Below are 19,680 nucleotides of genomic sequence, written 5' to 3' on the forward strand. Positions count from 1 at the left end.
ATAAATCGCCTTGACATTTTATAAAGCAGGCTCAAGCAAGTAAAAATGACTTTATTCTAGACTGAACCTGAAACTAATATGCAAGCAATACCATTAAACATTTAATACTAATTTTTCCTGCCCTCTCTGCAGCGATGGTTCCCTCAGTAAAAAATGTCCTGTAGCCAGCAGAGCCACTTAGAAACATTCCACTGCCCTTAGAACTGCAACTCAAAATTGGTATCGTTCTGTTAAAAATAGCCATTGCAGCATCTAAGTATTTAAAGCCTTGACGGCCTCACTGGGGGCTCTAATCACAAACATTCGGAGAAGAAAAATCTGTTAGATCTGTTCTCCTGTTCTCTCTCCTCTCCCTCCCCGTCTTTCCTTACCCAATGCCACATTCATCATCATTGTCCTAATCACTGATGGCAGCTTTGGAAGAGCGAAATATTTACCTGCAGACAGTCTGAGGAGCTGTCTCCCTACCATCATGCAGGTGTCTGTGTTTGTTTGTTTTTTTAATTTTTATTATTTATTTATTTTTATTTTTGGCTGCGTTGGGTCTTCGTTGCTGCGTGCAGGCTTTCTCTAGTTGCGGTGAGTGGGGGCTACACTTTGCTGCGGTGCGCGGGCTTCTCATTGTGGTGGCTTCTCTTGTTGCAGAGCACAGGCTCTAGGCACGCGGGCTTCAGTAGTTGTGGCACTTGGGCTCAGTATTTGTGGCTCGCGAGCTCTAGAGCGCAGGCTCAGTAGTTGTGGCACACAGGCTTAGTTGCTCCACCGCATGTGGGATCTTCCCAGACCACGGATCGAACCCATGTCCCCTGCATTGGCAGGCCGATTCTCAACCACTGCGCCACCAGGGAAGTCCCGGTGTCTGTGTTTATGGTTTGACCATGTGTGCGTGAACCTTGGGTGTTGGACCCAGTGGCAGATCCACCCTCCTCTGCTCGTATGTGTTTAGCATCAAGGGTGATGACCAAATGTGGGCAGAGAGAGGATAAGATACGAATTTCAAGGTATTGCTCCTCAGTGTGGGCCATAATGGGCAGTGATGTGCAGAGCAGCAAAAAGTGAGAATTCTTCATATTTTTCTCCTTCCAGTTCAGCCCAACTGCTAGAACACCCCTAGAAACTGGAGAGCAAGGGAGGTAACGGCAGTGCTGGGTGAGATTCAGGGTCAGCTGACAATGAGCATGGAGCAATGACCACATTCAGAAGGCCACATTAGAATCTGTCAGGTTCCCCAGTGCCTGGAGGATGGAGACGCCCATGCCAAAGAGGGGTGGGCTACTCCCTGTGGAGACTGACCCTGGAACTGACCTGGTGGGGCTCCCAAGAGATACACTGTCCCCAGAAGGACCCTGAACCTGGTTGGAGGACGGGGCTGACCCTTCAGACAGAGATGTCACAGATTCCTACTAGATGAGGAGGTTCATCCTTCCCTCCCTTGGCTGAGGTCAACCCGTACTTCTGGCTCCTAAAACCCAGAAGTTTCTGTCCAGCAGTGGGGACATGACTAAATACATTCAGACTGCCCAGAATAAGAGGTTCTTTGTCAAGGTTCTTTGAGTGATTCTTGGGCAATGACTGGCCCTGCTAAAGCTGCCCCCTCTCTCTGTGTGCTGGTTCCCATCTCTGACCCTAGATCTGCTTTCCTCTCCAACCAAGTCTGGTTCTCAGACTTTGACTGCCAGTTCCTCCTTTCCTGGAGGCTCCTAAGCCCACTCCTGACTGAGTGGAAGGTGTTCAAGCAGCAGCAGCTGCCTGTTCTGGAATTCAATTCAAGGTATTTCCTGCCTCACTCCTAAGCACCAGGCCCCCTGTGTATTTTCCTCACTTGTTATAACTCACCTTCTGCTTTGGTTGGCCCATGACCCTGAGTTCCTGTTGTTACAACCTGCTGAGTAGCCTCTCCTGACCTCAGCTGCTGCCTGTGAACCCCAATCCATCCCAGATTCCTTGAGTTCTGCCTTCTTCACCTACTGGGAAGCCCTACTAGTGGATCCAAGATCCTTGGTCATCACCTGCTGCTGTGGTCCGTGCCCTGCTCTTGCCTTCTCCCTTGGGCCCCTGTGGTGGGCTAGTCCTCACCAGCTCCTTTCTTCCCCATCCTGTTCCAACTACCCAGTCAGGCCAGTTTCTTTTTTTTTTTTAATTTAATTAATTAATTTATTTATTTTTGGCTGTGTTGGGTCTTCGTTGCTGCGCGCGGGCTTCTCTAGTTGCAGCGAGCGGGGGCTACCCTTCATTGTGGTGCACAGGCTTCTCATTGCGGTGGCTTCTCTTGTTGTGGAGCACGGGCCCTAGGCGTGCGGGCTTCAGTAGTTGTGGCTCGCGGGCTCTAGAGCGCAGGCTCAGTAGTTGTGGCGCATGGGCTTAGTTGCTCCGCGGCATGTGGGATCTTCCCGGACCAGGGCTTGAACCCGTGTCCCCCACATTGGCAGGCAGATTCTTTTTTTTTTTTTTTTTTAAATTTATGTATTTATTTATTCATCTCTGGCTGTGTTGGGTCTTCGTTTCTGTGCGAGGGCTTTCTCTAGTTGCGGCAAGTGGGGGCCACTCTTCATCGCGGTGCGCGGGCCTCTCACTGTCGCGGCCTCTCTTGTTGCGGAGCACAGGCTCCAGACGCGCAGGCTCAGTAGTTGTGGCGCACGGGCCCAGTTGCTCCGCGGCACGCGGGATCTTCCCAGAGCAGGGCTCGAACCCGTGTCCCCTGCATTGGCAGGCAGATTCTCAACCACTGCGCCACCAGGGAAGCCCGGCAGGCAGATTCTTAACCACTGCACCACCAGGGAAGCCCAGACCAGTTTCTCAGACCTATTTACACTGGACTCCTTTCAGGATACCAAGCCCAGAACAGATCTCTGCTGAGACTAACCTATTTGGCCCCAGTCCTGTTAAGTGGACATTACCCTGAGAAGCCCGTGCTCTATTCCCTTTGAAAGTATAGACTTAATGGATAAGATGTACCCAGGAAGGTTATGATAAGATAGGACCAACACAGCGAGCAGGAGGTTCCAAAGCCCATTGACTTCTAATCTTCTAAGATACTTTGAAAAGCTCAAGTTCGCAATTATAATCCTTCCATCCTTAGTGTTGGGATCAAAGATGGGGATTGAAGGAGTGTGTATTCAGAGAACTAGGCCTTAAACTTTTTTACTTTTCTGTTTCACTTCTACCATAATTTTCACTTTCCATCAAAATTTCCACTCCTGGTCAGTAGCCAATTTTTTTTTTTTTCTGGCTAGCAAAGGATGGTTTTCCTTATCAGGATTTTCTGGGAATTTTTTTACAGGAAAGGGAAAAGCAGCAATCTAAGCTCTGGGGTTTGGGAGGCCTTCTGGTTTCTTCTCTTGCCAAACCCCACCCCGCCCCTTCCTTTCCCTCATTTAAACTCTATAAAATAATGGTGAAACCCTTCATGCAGAAGGATGCTGGGATGATTCACAGAAGAGAATTCCATGCTGCCTGCTCCCACTTCCCATCCGCCATGTTTGGTTGCCAGAATGTGTCCAGGTTTCTCTGCAGGGAAAACCTGTCCCTTTGGAAGGGCCCCGGCCCAGGCTGCTTCCCCAACCCTGCAGGAATCAGTCTGCTTCACGGCCTATACAGTGGACCCAGAACATGCCAGGCCTGGGTCTGCAAGGCACGACAGGTATGCTGAACTGTGGCTGTGACATCCTGTGAAGGGCAAGGCTATCGAGGACCAGCGGGCCCTCCAGAGCAGGAGGGACGTGGCTCCAGTTCACCAAAGGAGCCCAAACACCCAGTGCTGCCTTTGTATTTGAAAGACGCTCTGTAGATAAGAGCATGACCAGATCCATTTGTGAATGTGCCCAGAGACAGCTATTTGATGATATTTAATAATATTTTAATTTAATAATATTAAACAATAATAATAGCTGACTCAGTTCATATAGATAAAAGAAATAAACATTTTGCAAAAGTGAGAAGGAAAATTTCAGAGTAGAGAGGCTGTTTTACTTATGGTTGTTTGGTAAAGAAGTTAGGGCAAGGGTACTGAAGAAATGGTGACTGATGTCTTTAAAAAAGGACATTTAGAAAACGTCGTGACTGCTGTTACTTTTATACACATGGATTTGCAAAGCTGGCTTATGTGTGAGGCAGTTCAGATGCACAATGTCTGAAACTGAGTGGCTGCCACGAGAGCTTTGTGGAGCTTTGTGTTGTGGTTTTGTAGTATCTTCAGAAATCATCCTATAGTCATGCTTCCTGTGCATTCTTTTTATTTAACCAAACTCTGTTTTAAAACAAAGACAAAGACTAGCTAATCAAGAGTCTTGTACTATCTGCCTAACCTTCAAAGAGATATGATTTGGATCAAAACATAAAGAATAAATCTTTTAATTCATCCCCTATTATATACATGACATATAAACCTGACACTAGGCAGCTTTTTTTTTTTTTTAATTTGTATTTGTTTTTTGGCTGCTTCGGGTCTTAGTTGTGGCACACGGGATCTTCGTTGTGGCACGCGGGGTCTTTTGTTGTGGCGCGTGGGCTCGGTAGCTGCAGCGTGAGGGCTTAGTTGCCTGCAGTACGTGGGATCTTAGTTACCCGACCAGGGATCGAACCAGTGTGCCCTGCATTAGAAGGCGGATTCTTAACCACTGGACCACCAGGGAAGTCCCTCTAGGCAGCTTCTTAAAAGGAGGACTTTTGCTACTTGCTTTGACTTAAGAGGCATCAGCCTGACTCCTTAGCACCCAGGTAGGTTTGGAGTTCTCCACTCACTCTACCTTGCTTGCATTTTGTTTGCATCAGGAAGTACTTCCTGTGTTCCACATGGCTCTATGAGTAGAGGGATCACCACCCTGTAATGGGCACACGAGCCACACTCCGAGTACATGGAGTCTGCCTGATCTCCCCTCTTGCAGGATGGAGTCATGTTCAGCCCTTACTTCTCTTTCCTGTGAGGGCAGTGCCTTGAGTTGCTTTGGATTGCTCAGGATTCACTTTTATTTGTGCCCTCAAGTTTCTAAAGCACTCCTAAACCTGATTATCAGACACTTGTGTTATTTAGGGTATAAAGAGACTTGAAAATACAGTGGCTCCAGCAATATGGAAATATTTTTTCTCTCTCTCATGCAATAGTCCAGTCTGGGTTGGTGGGCTCTGCTCCGTGAGGTCATCCGGGCCTTTCACCTCTGGCCATCCATTTGCTGCCACTCTGCAGCCAGCAGGAAGAGGGAAGAGAGAACCCAGAGGATAATCCTGTCTTTTAAGCAAGCAGTGCTGACGTTGCTTGCATCACTCCCTCTCATTTTAATGGCAACATGTAAGTCATGTGGCCTCACCTAGCAGCAGGAGAGGCTGGGAAATGTTCCCAGCGAGCAGCCACAGCTCAGCTAAACTTCTAAATGACTAGTGAAAAGGGCAAAAATAGATTCCAGGGGAGACATTTAGCATTCTGCCCCAGACACCTAACTCCTTAATGAAAACTGTAAAGATTTTAACCAGAATAGTTTTGCAAAGTCTCCCTTATTAGAAGTTAAAAGATAACCTTTCTCTATGAATGTCTGCCTTGCTTTCTTTAGAATGCAAATGCTTGGTAAGTAGGGGATGTATCTTTCATGATGTGCCTTACCTGACCATATGCTCATTATGTCACTATCATGGAACGAATGTTGGGTTTGAGCTTAGATGTGTATTCCTGATTCTCAGTAGGAATTTGATTTGTGACCTTTTTCTTGGGATTTAAGAGAGGCATTGAAGAAGACAGTAATTGGGGGTTGTCCTGCAAAGGCTAGTCTGGAAAGGATTGGGCATTTTTATTTTTTATTTTATTTTATTTTTTTGGCCGCGCTGCAAGGCTTGTGGGAGTCTTAGTTCCCCAACCAGGGATTGATCCCGGGCCATCAGCAGTGAAAGCGCAGAGTCCTAACCACTGGATCACCAGGGAATTCCCAGGGCTGGGTATTTTTAGCATGGAGAAGATAAGAACATGGTAAATGAGATTGTTGTTTTCATGTGGTTGAAGGGCTGGCAGGTAGGAGAAGGTTCAGCTCTCGTTTTTGCTGCTTCTAAAAGTAGAATCGTGAATAAAGGATAGAGGTTATTAGGGTTTGCTTGAAATATAAAGAGGTGTTCATTTGGTTGTCAAAAAATGGGATGGGCATCTCTTCACCATTGGATGTCGTGTGTTCCTAGTTTGTGAAAATATTCACTTGGGTTTTAGTCTTTAGAATAATTAAGTAGTTAGAGACTTAGAATTGACACAGAGCACCTTCTTCATAAGGAGAAAAGAATTTTCATTCTGTGTCTATCTTATTCTCCATGAGGTAAAAATGCTCCCTGGGCAAGCTGAGTGTCATCCAAACATGGTAACTCTGTCAACCATATTGTTTGAGTAGTACTTCATTATAGAACTCCTGAGGTCTTCAAATACAAAAATTGCAATTTTATGTTCCTTAACATTTGCAGTTGGCTGGTCCTCAGGCCCATTTCAGATTCTTCATAAACTTTCTTCATTAAGTTCTTTTCTTCCTCCCTACTAGAGCCTCTTTCCTTCTTTGGAACCCTCGTGGGATGTCATTTTTTTGGTAACATTTCTTATTTTCCCTTTAGAGGAGATATCTGTGTATTTATCTTATCCCTCCCACTCTAGACTCCTTAAGTTAAAGGACTTCTTCATCCTTACACCCCTGCACTGACGAGGACAGTGTCAACAAACACGTCTTGACTTTGATTGAGTAATTCTCTGACCTCACTGGGTTTGAGTTCAGAAGCTGCTCTCCTGGGCATCAATTCTTTCTGCTTGTATTTCCTTATGAAATGGTATACGTCGTCTGTCCTCATGTTCATGTTATTCATAAAATAAGGGGCTGGATGAATTCATCTCTAGGCTCCCTTCCAGCTCTGCTTCATTCTGCTTCTCAGGGCTGGGCTGGAGTGAGCACTTGTTGGAACAACTGTCCAGTCATCAGCAACCTGGGGAAGAGCTGCGTTAGCTGGCTGCTGCCCAGGTGGTCACTGCACTGCCATCTAGATCGCCCCAGTCATGCAGTGGGGGCGGAACAACGTGAGGCTGAGTGATGGCAATGGTGCTGCTTTCCCCAGGTACGTGTGCATCGCCATGGAGGCGCTGGACCAGCTGCTCATGGCCTGCCACTGCCAGAGCATCAACCTCTTCGTGGAGAGTTTCCTCAAGATGGTGGCCAAGCTGCTTGAGTCTGAGAAGCCCAACCTGCAGATCCTTGGCACCAACTCGGTAAGAAGGCCCAAGGGGCTTTGGAAGTGGGAATGGTGGGGAGGGGGTGTAGAACCTCTGGGTCAGCATTGTTACGATCCATTCCTATTTGGTTTCTGACTTTTAAAAATGATTTTTCCCTTAAATAAGTTTAGGTGAGGCCCCAATAGATGTAAAAATAGAGAGGGAGGTATTTCTTTGAGAGCAGGGGGTACCCAGTGCCCTCAAAGCTTGGCCCCTGACTCCATGGGGCATACTTTGAAAGCTGTCCAGGTTGTGCTTCTTCCGAAGACAGAATAAACTGATGTTCACAGGACAGAGGGATCAGATAAGTGGGAAGATCACAGGGAAGCAGGAAACAGGGCTTCTGGCTTAGTTCTGCCCTCTCCTAGCTGGGTAACCTCGAGCGGGTTATCTTTCATGAGCCTGGCTTCTCACTGATACCCAGAGTGGCTTGAACTCAGTCCACGCTTTGTAATGTAACTGGTCTCAGTACAAGTGGCTGCTATCATGAGGGCTTATGGTTTTGGGAGAGAAGAGCTATCAGGTGTGTCAAGAACTCCCAGCTTCGTATGTATCTAACATACTTGAATATCCCGGTTGTTCTCTTCCATTTCTTGCTCTCTCTCTATTCCTTCCCCTTCAGGGAATACTTTCAGCTCCAGGTCTTCAAGCAGCTTGGTGTTAAAAGCCCTGACATGCAGCTATTTTACAAATATCACCAGGAAAAAAAAAAAAAAAAGTTTAAGGTTTGCCTTCTTAGCCTTCCCAACCTGACTTTTCTGAATGTTTATTGCACAGGTCACAGCTGCTTTCCTGTTCTACTTAAGTTGATTTAACCAGAAGATAGTCTTTCAACTCTTCTTTCAAAGACCAAAACTAACAACCTATTCCCCTCTTTCCTCTCTCTGTGAGCCAGCTGCCTTTGATAAATTACATATACAGTAGCTGAGGGTAAATTCTTTTGTCATGTTGCCCTGGCAACAGCTTCAGTTACTGTTTCACTTGCCCTGTTTAAGATAACTATAGTCTAGAAGAGAACATGTACATGGAAACTAAACCAGTCATCAATGCATCCAGAGGGTATCTCCCCAGGGGTCGGCGGGGGAGACATAGAAGCATGTGGCTGCCAGCTCTAGCGTTCCCTACATCACATCCTGGCCTAGGGTAGGCATTTTGTTAGCTACAGCCTTGAAAATTCAGAATCCTGCAAATTCCTAGATTCCCCATCACAGTGAGTCACAGTATTAGCAAGAAAGCAGTTGACTAATGATTACCATACTGCAGACGATGGAGATTATATAAGGAGAGGTGCTTATAAGTAAGTTGAGTCAGATAATTGCAATAGATTCAGAGTTCAGCTTCAGAGGCAGGCTTTGCTAGTGGTGTCCCTCAACCAGATGCTCTTTCCAGCTCTCTAAGCCTGGAACCTTCTTTCTCTTTCTTTCTTCATCCTTAATGGATCTTTATCCAGCTTGTACTTGAACACCCCAAGGATTGAAGCTATGGTAAAACTTGTCAGCAAAAAGCCCGGTTTTGCTAATCCCATTCCTGCACATCATATGCAGTAAAGTATAATTTTTTTAATTTAAGTGATGCTTTCAGGTCTTTAATGAGAATATCTGAACTTGGGATGACAGTGAGGGACCAGGAAAGTCAGGGGATGAGGGGGAGCCAGAACCAACTAAGCTCAATTATTTGCTTAGGGATTTGCTTCTGCACACCTGCCTTATTGCCTGAGAGGTCCAAATGTGTGTCTTAGGGACAGTGCAATGACCATGTGCCCTGACCTTCTGAGGTCACTCTGTGAGGATAAACTGAAAATATTAAATCTGAGAGTGCCAAGGTCCTTTACATAAACAATCTAATATATTAGCCTAGTGTAAATAATAAAATTATTATGAAGGATCACAGATTTAAAGTTTGTACTTTCATCCCTACCTCACAACATATATAAAAATTAACTCAAAATAGATTAAAGACCTAAATGTAAGAGCTAAACCTATAGAGCTCATAGAAGAAATATAGGGGTGTATCTTTATGAGCTTGAATTTGGCAATGGATTCTTAGATATGGCAATAAAAACAAAAGGAGCAAAAGAAAATATAGATAATTTGACTTCTTCAAAATTAAAAACTTTTGTGCATCAAAGGACACTGTCAGGAAAGTGAAAAGACAACCACAGAATGGGAGAAAATTTTTACAAATTGTATATCTGATAAGGGTCCAGTAACCAGAATATACGAAAAACTCTTACAGCTCAACAGCAAAAAGAAAACCCAATTAAAATGGGCAAAGGACTTGAATAGACATTCAAGAAGATACACAAATGGCCAAAAAGCACATGAATTGATGCTCAGCTTCACTAATCGTTAAGGAAATGCAAGTCGGAAAAAACCCACAGTGAGATACCTCTTCACGCCCACCAGGATGGCTATATTTTAAAAAATCCTATAAAATGACATGTTGGTGAGGATGTGTAGAAATTGGAACCCTTGTACGTTGCTAGCGGAGATGTAAAATGGTGTAGACACTGCGGAAAACAGTTTAGTGGTTCCTCCGAAAGTTAAACATATAGAATTACCATATGGCTCAGCAATTCTCCCTAGGTATATACCAAAAAGAACGGAAAATGGATACTCAAATAAATACTTGTACACCAACGTTCATAGCAGCACTGTTCACAATAGCCAAAAGGTGGAAACAACCCAGAAGGTCACATGTTATATTTCCATTTAGATGAGATATCCAGAATAGGTGAATCCATAATGACAGAAAGCAGATTAGTGTTTGCCAGGGTCTGGGAGGGAGAGGAATGGAAAGTGACTGATTAATGACTAAGAAGTGGGTTTCCTTTTGGGGTTTTGCTTTAGTTGCAAAACATTGTGAATGTATTGAATGCCACTGAATTGTGCACTGTAAAAGGGCTCATTTTCTGTTTTGTGAATTTTACCTGAATTTTTAAAAATTGCGCTTTCGTCTCAGATCCTCGCATGCAGGCCTTTGTGTTTGCACTGCACCACAACCTGAAGTCAAGTCCTTTGGGAGGGGAGGGAAGCTTCCTGCGGCATGTTGGGGTGATGCGGGACCCTGAGGCTCTCTTCCTCCAGTAGAGCAGGGGGGCTGTGACTTGCTCGAGGCTCTGTCCTCCCCTCATGTTCTCTCACCATCCCCCCGCCCCATCCCTCATCAAGACCTCACCTCCCGCTGCCTTCCCTTCCCTGCCAGGTTCAGCTCCGGCTGAGGCTCCCTTTCTCGGCCTCCCTCCCGGGCCCGTGGGAGCCACGCTCCACATCCACCTGCTGCAGCCAAGCTCTGCCTTCTCCGCCCTAATGCGCCTGCTCAGAGAACCGCCGCAGAAAACCGCATGACGCGAGGCTTGGGGCCTCTACAGATGCGTGCTGTAAATTTTGATTTGGGCCTTCAGGGCAGCTCCTTATCCATTCTTTGACCACTGCCCCTCATCCTCTCAGTGGTCGCTACAGATCTGTTTTCTCCTCAAGGACCATCCCGAATCTGCTTCTTCAGTCTCAGAGGTGGCCTTGCCTTCTTCTGCCCACTGAGAAAATGGGGGCTGCCAGCTGGGGGTCCCTCAACTTGCTTCCATCTTCTTCCTTCCAAAAGGTTCCCTTCTCCTCAGGAACCTCCTTAAATCCATTATTTCTCTCTCCATGTCTCCACCCTTTCCCTTTTTCTGGTTCCTTCCCTTAGTCTAACTATAAGTTCAGGTCTCTTCCAGTGTAAAAATAAAGAAAGAAACAAACAACCAAGGAAAAGAAAACAACAAAATTACATTCTACATGACCACAAAGTACCTTTAAGCTTACCTGACAAAACTAACGATCATTCTCTAATTTTTAAAAAATATTTGGTCCAAATTAAAATTTCCCTAATGGTCCTCACATTGTCTTGTATTGCTGTCTTTCCGATCAGGATTCAGTAAAGATCATGTGTTTACTTTGTTTTCTATGTCTCTTATGTCTCTTAACCAGTCCCAACCCCTCTCCTGCCCCTCTTTGTTTTTCATGACATTGACCAGGTCACCACTTTGCAGAATGCCCCACAGTCTGGGTTTGTCTGATTATTTCCTTGTGGTGTCCTTCGTTTTGCTCTCCTGTCCCTTATACTTCCTGCAGACTAGAATTAGATTTGAAGGTTTGATTGGATGCAGTTAAATACTTGGAGGCATAACACTTCACGGGGAGTGCTGGGTCCTGCACTGAGCATCCCAAAAGGACCACAAGTGTCTGGTACCCCACTTTTATGGAGGCTAAGTGCCATCCCAGGTTAAGGTAGTGACAGCTGGCTCTCTCCACTGTAAAAGTACTTTTCTGTCTTTGCAGTTAGAAATCTGTGGAAACCACGCAAATAACCCATTCCTCACTCATTTTTCAGCTGATGTTTCTATCTCTGGTGGCATTTCTCCCCGTTGATTGCACCTTCTTCGTACTCCCTTGACCTCCTGGCCCTGTCATCCCAGCTCTTCCCACCTGGCCCACCCTTCTGTGTTTCTATGGTGGGCTGAATAATGGTCCCCCAAGTATGTCCACATCCTAATGCCTGAAACCTGTGCATGTTACCTTACATGACAAAAGGGACTTTGAAGATATGATTAAGTTAAGGATCTTGAGATAAGGAGATTATCCTGGATTATCCAGGTGGACCCCATGTATCACAAAGACCTTTATAAGAGGGAAGCAGGAGGACCAGAGTCAGACAGAAGATGAGAGACAGAGAGAAAGAGATTTGAAGATGCTCCTCTGATGGCCGTGAAGATGGAGGAAGGGGGCCAGGAGCCAAAGGATGTAGGTGGCTTCTGGAAGCTAGAAAGGTCAAGGAAACAGATGCTTCTCTGGAAGCATCCAGAAGGAATGCAACCCTGCAGACCCATTTTAGACTTTTGATCTCCAGAACTGCAAGGTAATAAATTTGTGTTGTTTTAGACCACTAAATTGTGGTGATTTATTACGGCAGCAATAGGAAACTAATACAGTTTCCTTCAACGATTCTCTTTCTCCATGTCGCCATGAAATGTCTGTGGTCTCCAAGGTTGCTGCTCTGTCCTCTTCTCACTCTCTATGCTCCCTCTGGACAATTTTATCAACTCTTGTGGTTGCAACTTGTCATTTATAGACTAGAAATTCTCTCATCTTCCACACCACGACAGAAATCAGCACTGCTGGAGACCAGCAGGCTAGAAGCGGGTTCCATGAAGGGAGGTCAGGGCAGAAGTGTGATGCCAGTGGAACAGCTCAGGTCACGGGGGTCAGCACCAGCAAATGTTGGGGATCTTAGAGCAGAGGCAGCCAGTGCTTCCCTAGGTCTGCGCTTCCCAAGTGCAGGCCTTGGAGGCTGGCTAGCACATGGGACTAGGGACCAGGGGCATCACCTTCTCGGGCAGCAAGACTGGGCTTTCCCAGGAGTTTTTAAAACCACAGTCAGTTTTGCAAAGAATCTTGAAGGAGGAAAGACGTAATATGGGTAGACAGGGGAGGATGTCCTAGGTCTAGGGAATCACTATGCCCAGGTTGGCAGGCAATTTGCAGGGCACGATCATGTCACACACAGTAGGACTGTTCCTCTGGCTTTAGTGAAAACTGCTCCCGGGAGTTGCTATAAACAAGAGCAGTTGGGAGAACGGGGTAGGGGGTGTTAAAGTCAAAACCATGTGGTTTACAAGGTCTTTTCCAGCTAGGGTTCATCTTAGTGCAGCAGAACAACTGTTCCCATTTTTCCTTATGTAGGTTAACACAGCGAAAAGGCCTGCAGTCCTACCATGAAAGAGTTGGGGTTCTCTCTATGCCCAGTATTTTATTTTATTTTATTTTTTGGCCGTGCTGAGCAGCATGTGGGATCTGAGTTCCCCAACCAGGTATCGAACCCGCGGCCCCTGCAGTGGAAGCGTGGAGTCTTAACCACTGGACCACCAGGGAATCCCTATGCCCAGTATTTTACACTGTGGTTCTATTGTTGATGGCAGGGAGTTGTGGGGTTCAGAATGCCCATCTACAGAAGAGGGTAAGGCTGACTTCTGCTTGGAGAGACTTGGCTAGCGCTAAAGTGAGGCTGACCAGCTCAGCTTCTTCTCCAGACCTGGGGAGAGCTGGTTTTGCAATGTCAATATTTGGAGCTTGCTTTCTCTCTATTGACCCAGCCCCTTAGTAACTCTCAGTTTTCACACAACCATGTCTTCTTCCTGCTTGTGCCAGAGGGTTGGTGATCTCCTCCAGCAAACTTGGCACCCTTTGTTGTATATGAAGAGCTGAAACTTTGGTCTTGAAAGGGTGGCCCTAGTGGTGCCCTTGGCCTTTGAAGTGTCACATCTTCAAAGTCTCCAGTTTGTTGCTATGGAGACCTTCCTCATCATTGCAATATCTTACAAAAATAAAACAAAAAAACCCCAACTTTATTATTTCACAATCTTGTGCATTAGGCAAGTAGCATTTTAACAAAAGCCATTTGTAAGGTATGAACTAGCAATGGTAGGGGTGAAGTAGACAGGAAGTTCCTGCTGTATCAAGTGTTTAAAACATTAGTGAGTCACACAGGTAAAATGGGCCCAGTGAAAACGTATGGAGTGTTGACAGCAAGCCAGAAATCCACTGGGGGAAAAATGAGGCGATAACTGTTAACTCTGATGGGCTGGTCATACCAAGCCTATGAGGCAGCTGCTCTTGCTGGCCCCTTTGTACAGATGGGGTGACCGAAGCATGGTGAGCTTAAGAAACGTGCCTCCTATCAGCCTCCTACTAAGTGGGAGGTGGGATTCAGAAATGCATTCTGGCTCCAAACCCCTTCTCATAATCATAACACTGTTCTGCCTCTAATAGGAGGGATAAAGGCTCTATTTTAAACCCTAGAGTCTCAACCCCATCTCAGCCAGGTTTGGGCGTGTTTCCCAAGTGGACTCCTACAGTGGGTGTGGTCCCATGACCAGGTCCCCCGGATTTGATCCTCTGAGCCACAATTACCAAAGTTTCCATTTTGGCCTCCTCCTGTCAGCCCTGGAGGACTCAGGAGCAGCTTGAGGTGGGCTCCCTCGGAGCTGCCCCCATGGGGATACTGCAGGCCAACGTTCCCTGACCAGGTCATCTGGGCAGGTCATCTGTGCTGTCATACTTTCAGACTCAGGGAAGGGAAGCTCCTCCTGACAAGCTATCAAACCAAGGGTTCCCAAGGATGCTCAGAGATCCTGGTACCAAATGTTGCCTCTTTTACTAGCCCTGGTGCCACCCATAATGTAGTAAACGGGGTTCAGTCCCTCTGGATGGCATCAAGTGCCGCCTCATCACCAGATCTCGTAACAGAGCAAGAGTCCTGGAGAGCGAGGCAATGGCCTAGCTGGTCGACAGCCTGAGCCTGGAGGCTTCAGCCTCCCGGGCCTCAGAGATGGACCCCTTGGTTCAACCCCAAGCCACCCCAGTTCAAAGGAGGTGGCCATCTCTCCAGCCTTGACTGGCCTCCGTTACCAAGGACAGGAGGAGGCCGAAATGTACTGCTTAAGCTTTCTCCGTCCTAGCCTGCCTTGGATCATTTCCACAGCTACTGGTCCAGCTTTCCAGTAAAAGAACAAAGGACATGGGGTCTGTAGATGCCCTGCCCCAGAATCTCCAGGGTAGGAGTTGGTGGGGCAGGGGGGGTTGTTCAGAATGCAGACGCCTAGGTCCTACCCTCAGAGAGTCTTGTTCAACAGGCCTGGGGTGGTTCAAAAGTCTGCATTTTCAATGAGCTCCCCGGGTCATTCTGATACACAGTAAAATTTAAAAACCACTGGTGGAGGGCAGAGAGCATCAAAGTATCAGAATTCCCCAATTTGAGCCCCAGCTCCACTTGTCACAAGCGGATTGACCTGAAATAATTCAGCGGCTCCCTTAGAGCTTCAGTTTCCTCGTCTTCACAATGGGAGCAATATCGCTCCTATTAAACTCACTGGTTTGCCAAAAATTATGTCAGGTAGTGGATGTTTCGGTAGGCTGGAAAATGGTCCCCCAAAAGATGTCCACGTGCCAATCCCTGGAACCTGCGAATGTCACCTGATACGGAAACAGGGTCTCTGCGGATGTGATCAGGTTAAGGGTTTTGGGATGGAGAGATTATCCTGGATTATCCGGGTAGGCCCTAAGTGCAATCACAAGGGTCTTATAAGAGAGAAGCAGGGGGAGATTGGCCACAAAGGAGGAAACAATATGAAGACAGAAGCAGAGACTGGAGGCATGCAGCCCCGGGAAACTAACATGATGCCTGAGCTGCAAGTGCCGTAGAAATATGTAATGTTGTTATTGCTCAGAATATAGGCGTTAACTCCTTCTGTCGCATAGTGCTGCCATCCACACGTGGCGTGAGAGATGGGGCACGGGGCCTGGCGTGGCTCCTCCAGACACAAACTCCCGTGTCTATAAATAGCTTCTTCAAGGAATATTTTGAAGGCTCCCCACGGAACAAAGTATGAGTCGAAACAAAGCAAACGTGCTTCACAATAACCATATGCGAAATTGTTTTTCGGATGAAGTGGAGCGGCAGGTGTGTGGAGAGTCGAGTGCTGTCTGTGAAGCAGTGTCTTGAGTGTATTTGTGCATCGCCCCGCAAACGCTTGTTCCACGACTGTGCGGTGCTGAATCCTGCCGGACCCGTAAAAAGTTTAAGCCTCTTAGAACTAGGAACCTTACTTACAATAAGCCTTGAATTCACTCAGTTCCTGTTATCTCAGGAACTCAGGGAGCTTTTCTTAATTATCTCCACCTCATTCACATTCCTAGGAGGTGATATATGCATTTTAAAGAGATGAAAACAAATGCTGGGCCACATCTTCCCGGTCTTGCAGTGCCGGCTGCCCGAGCTCCCATCAAGCCCCACCTCCTTGTCTCTCAGTGCTGGGCTCTGTCCCATCCTATGGCACTAGGATGGGAACCTTCGGTTCCTGAATGGTGCTTCAGGGGGCTTGGCCCTCATCTTCCAACTCCCCTGCCCTCTGCCACCGTCCTCAACTCCCACCCTCGGGCACCAGTTCATTGGGATGGCTGTTAACTCATTTCCTTCTTTCCATATTCACACCTGCCCCCGGCATCCTGCATGGTCGCGGGCATGGCTCATGCTGCCCATCTGGGCTCCTCCTCTGTGATGGCCCGGCTGGAAAGGACGAGGGTCACACTGCACCAGAGCCGAGGACCGGAGTTGATGAGCAGACCATTAAAGGCCCCTGTCACCTTGCTCACCGCAGTGCAGGGTCCTGAGCATTTCCCCGGGCAGGCTCTGCATCCGTCCCCTCGTTTAACCCTGGCGACACCCCGTGGCATAGGCCCCATCACCCCCATTTTTCAGATAAGGAAACAGTGGCTCAGAAGTTAAACGATGTCCACAGTCACACAGGTGACAAGGAGCTGAGTGAGGAGACGCCGTCTGACTGTGGGCCCAGCGGATGTAGGAGGGCATAGCCACTTAAACAGAAGCACCATCCTGTTAAAATCGAAATTTGAGAAGGAGACTCAAAGCTAAGTTTCCAGGGAAGAAGACTATAGAAGAGTAAAAATGTGGGGATGCAGAGAGTCACGAGAGAAAGGAGTGAGGGAATTTTCCAGCGAGCTTAGCAGCTGTGGCTGGCCCAGCTGGGGGAGATTCAGGAGTGACTGCTGGGCCAGCCTAGAAAAAAGCCTCCGTGGTTCTAGGAAAGGAATCCCCATGTGTGTTTTCTACCCTGCGTTACCTCTGTGGCTGTCACAGAATGTTCCATTTTTTAAAAATTGGGGCTTCCCTGGTGGTGCAGTGGTTCATGGGTTCAAGCCCTGTTCCGGAAAGATCCCACATGCCGCGGAGCAACTAAGCCCGTGCACCACAGCTACTGAGCCTGCGCTCTAGAGCCTGCGAGCCACAACTACTGAGCCTGCGCTCTAGAGCCTGCGAGCCACAACTACTGAGCCCGTGTGCCACAACTACTGAGCCCGTGTGCCGCAACTACTGAAGCCCACGTGCCGCAACTACTAAAGCCCGCGTGCCGCAACTACTGAAGCCTGCTCACCTAGAGCCCGTGCTCTGCAACAAGAGGAGCCACTGCAATGAGAAGCCCACGCACCACAACTAAGAGTAGCCCCTGCTCGCTGCAACTAGAGAAAGCCCACATGCAGCAACAAAGACCCAATGCAGCCAATATAAATAAATAAAATTAATTAATTAAAAAAAATTGATTGTAATCTCCATTTTAACCTTGCAGCCAGGGCGTCGTAGTTGAAATCTTCAGCAGCCTGTACAGTGCGGAAAACAGTCAGAGCAGACTGGGCGTGAACAGGGCTCCGGCCATGCCACCTGACGGGCCACCAGTCCTGCTCGAGGTTCCACGGCACTGGAGGAAGGGGAAAGTCAAGGTTGAAAGTGAAGAGGCTTGGGAATTCCCTGGCGGGCCACTGTTTAGGACTCCGTGCTTTCACTGCCGAGGACGGGGGTTCGATCCCTGCTCAGGGAAGTAGGATCCTGCAAGCCACGTGGCGCAGCCAAAAAAAAAAAAAAACTGACGAGGCTTGATGTCACGTCCACAGAGATCAGGAATCGTTCAGTGAAATATCAGCGTGGGGAGGGGGGCCGGAGGGAAGGGAGGCCGCCAGGTTGCCTGTCAGGGATCCTGCTGTGTTTCTCAAGCGTGAGCCTCAGACCATCTAACAGGTGAATCTCCTCCAAGGCTGACTCAGCACGTCTGGGGCTTGTGGCAGAAATCTGCATGGTCATGGAGTCCCCTCGACTGCTGTACCGCAGTGTTTGGAAACCAGTGGCCTCACTCCTGCAGCCCTCTTAAAAAGGCTAGACTAAGGTCCCCTCTGGCGGCTTCTTCATCCTCTGTTTGTTCTCCCTGACAATATCCACCACCCTCGCCTCCCCAGAGCAACTTTCCTGGGTCATTTGGCCTGAGGCGCTAGAGGGAGCCAGGAGCAGGGACAGAGCTGGAGGTTTTCTGGGCAGAGCTCTGTTGGAGAGGCTCGTGGTTGAGACCTGGGTTTCTCCTGCAGGACCCTGGGCAATTATGTAACATTTGTGGGTCTCAGTCTCTCTGTCTGTAAAATGAGAATAATAATATCTCTCTAACTTAGAGTCATTTTAAGAAACAAAAGAGCTGATGTATGTCAAATGCTTAGGGTAGTACCTGATACATATATGTTCTAAACATCATTGCTATTAGCCCATAAACTCCTACACCAGTGACCATGAAGTTCGGTTATTCATTCTCCTGACATACATTTGGGTTTACACAGTCACTATATATTAGGGACAAAGTCTTTGTTTGACTGTTTCTCCTTTATTACTGGCCTCTTTTCTTTTTCAGTCTTGTTTTGGTTATTCTGAAATGCATGCACTCTTGCATACACATAATCTTATCTTAAGCTGCCTCATCATATTTGAAGCAGATATAGCATCAATAAAAAATAAAGAAATGTAGCGAACTGGGCTGCTTACTTCACACGTGGGAAAACCAAGACAGAAGAGAAGTCAAATGTCCCACTCAAAGGTCACCCCACCAGTTAGAGGTAGGTCTGCGGTTAGAACCGCATAGCTGCATGACCCCTCTCAGTGGACGGACCAAGCCAGGCTTTGGCTGTGAGGAGTTCAGCCTGGGAACATCCTGTTGGTGGTTAAGAGCAGCAGTGCACCCAAATTTAGTTTCAGCCTCGGTACCAGCCTAAGCCTGTGTTCTAGCCCGTGGGGCTTAGGAAGATCACGTAGCCAAAGGCCAGCTGTATCGTTGTTTCTGGAACTCCTGAACTTGGGTCTAATCAATGATCTTGTGATCACATGGATTACCACTACGCCTCTTCTGCATAACCACATCAATAATGCAAGCAATGTCATTTGGGTTTATTGCTAATATCAGAATACTTGCTTCCACATATATGTGTGCATTTTAGATGTAACTTAGAAGGGAAGATTTCCTTATCTGCTTTGCATGTTGAGGTTTTATGATTCAGCAGAAAATAAATGCATATTTATTATTGCAAGAACAAAACACTGTAATAATAAGGATGCTTGTGGAAGTTGCTAATTTTCATCCAAAAAAATAGTTATTAACAACTTTTAAGTAGTTAAATGGGGAAACAGGTTGACAATTGATACTGAATATTATGAGTGTGCTGATGAGATGATTTTAGGAATAACAGTATGTCCTCTTTGAACCAACGAAGGTTTGTAAAAATTATATAATAATACAAGGCAGAATAGTGGAGAATGTAGTCTAAGTTTAGTCTGTTTAGAGTTGTTTGTGGTATTAAATTTATAACATTAAACAAAATAACCTATAAAAATTATATTTAACTTTTAGTAATTTAACTCCACTCAGTCTGTGATTCTTGCTTCTCTGAGAGACTCATTTGAAATCAAGTCCCTATTTAGAACTGCAAATGTGCAGCATGGTGATGACAGAAGGAATCTAGCGGCTGAGAATGCTGAGCAAGACTTAATGAACTGAAATTGCAAACGTTAAAAATGTACTCAAAATTTTAACAATAAAA

General features: G+C 46.8%; 1 protein-coding gene across 3 annotated transcripts in view; it reads left to right on the plus strand.

Annotated features, from left to right (window-relative positions):
- The window catches only part of EFR3B (EFR3 homolog B), an 86,820-nt gene that overhangs the window by 39,107 nt on the left and 28,033 nt on the right, over window positions 1–19,680 (plus strand). For all 3 annotated transcript variants that reach the window (XM_068564706.1, XM_068564704.1, XM_068564705.1), the window contains exon 4: window positions 7,066–7,216. In XM_068564706.1, coding sequence (XP_068420807.1) covers window positions 7,066–7,216 — 151 coding nt within the window. The remainder of the gene's footprint in view (window positions 1–7,065; window positions 7,217–19,680) is intronic.

The sequence above is a fragment of the Eschrichtius robustus genome, chromosome 15 (assembly GCF_028021215.1).
Source record: "Eschrichtius robustus isolate mEscRob2 chromosome 15, mEscRob2.pri, whole genome shotgun sequence".
Classification (NCBI taxonomy): Eukaryota; Metazoa; Chordata; class Mammalia; order Artiodactyla; family Eschrichtiidae; genus Eschrichtius; species Eschrichtius robustus.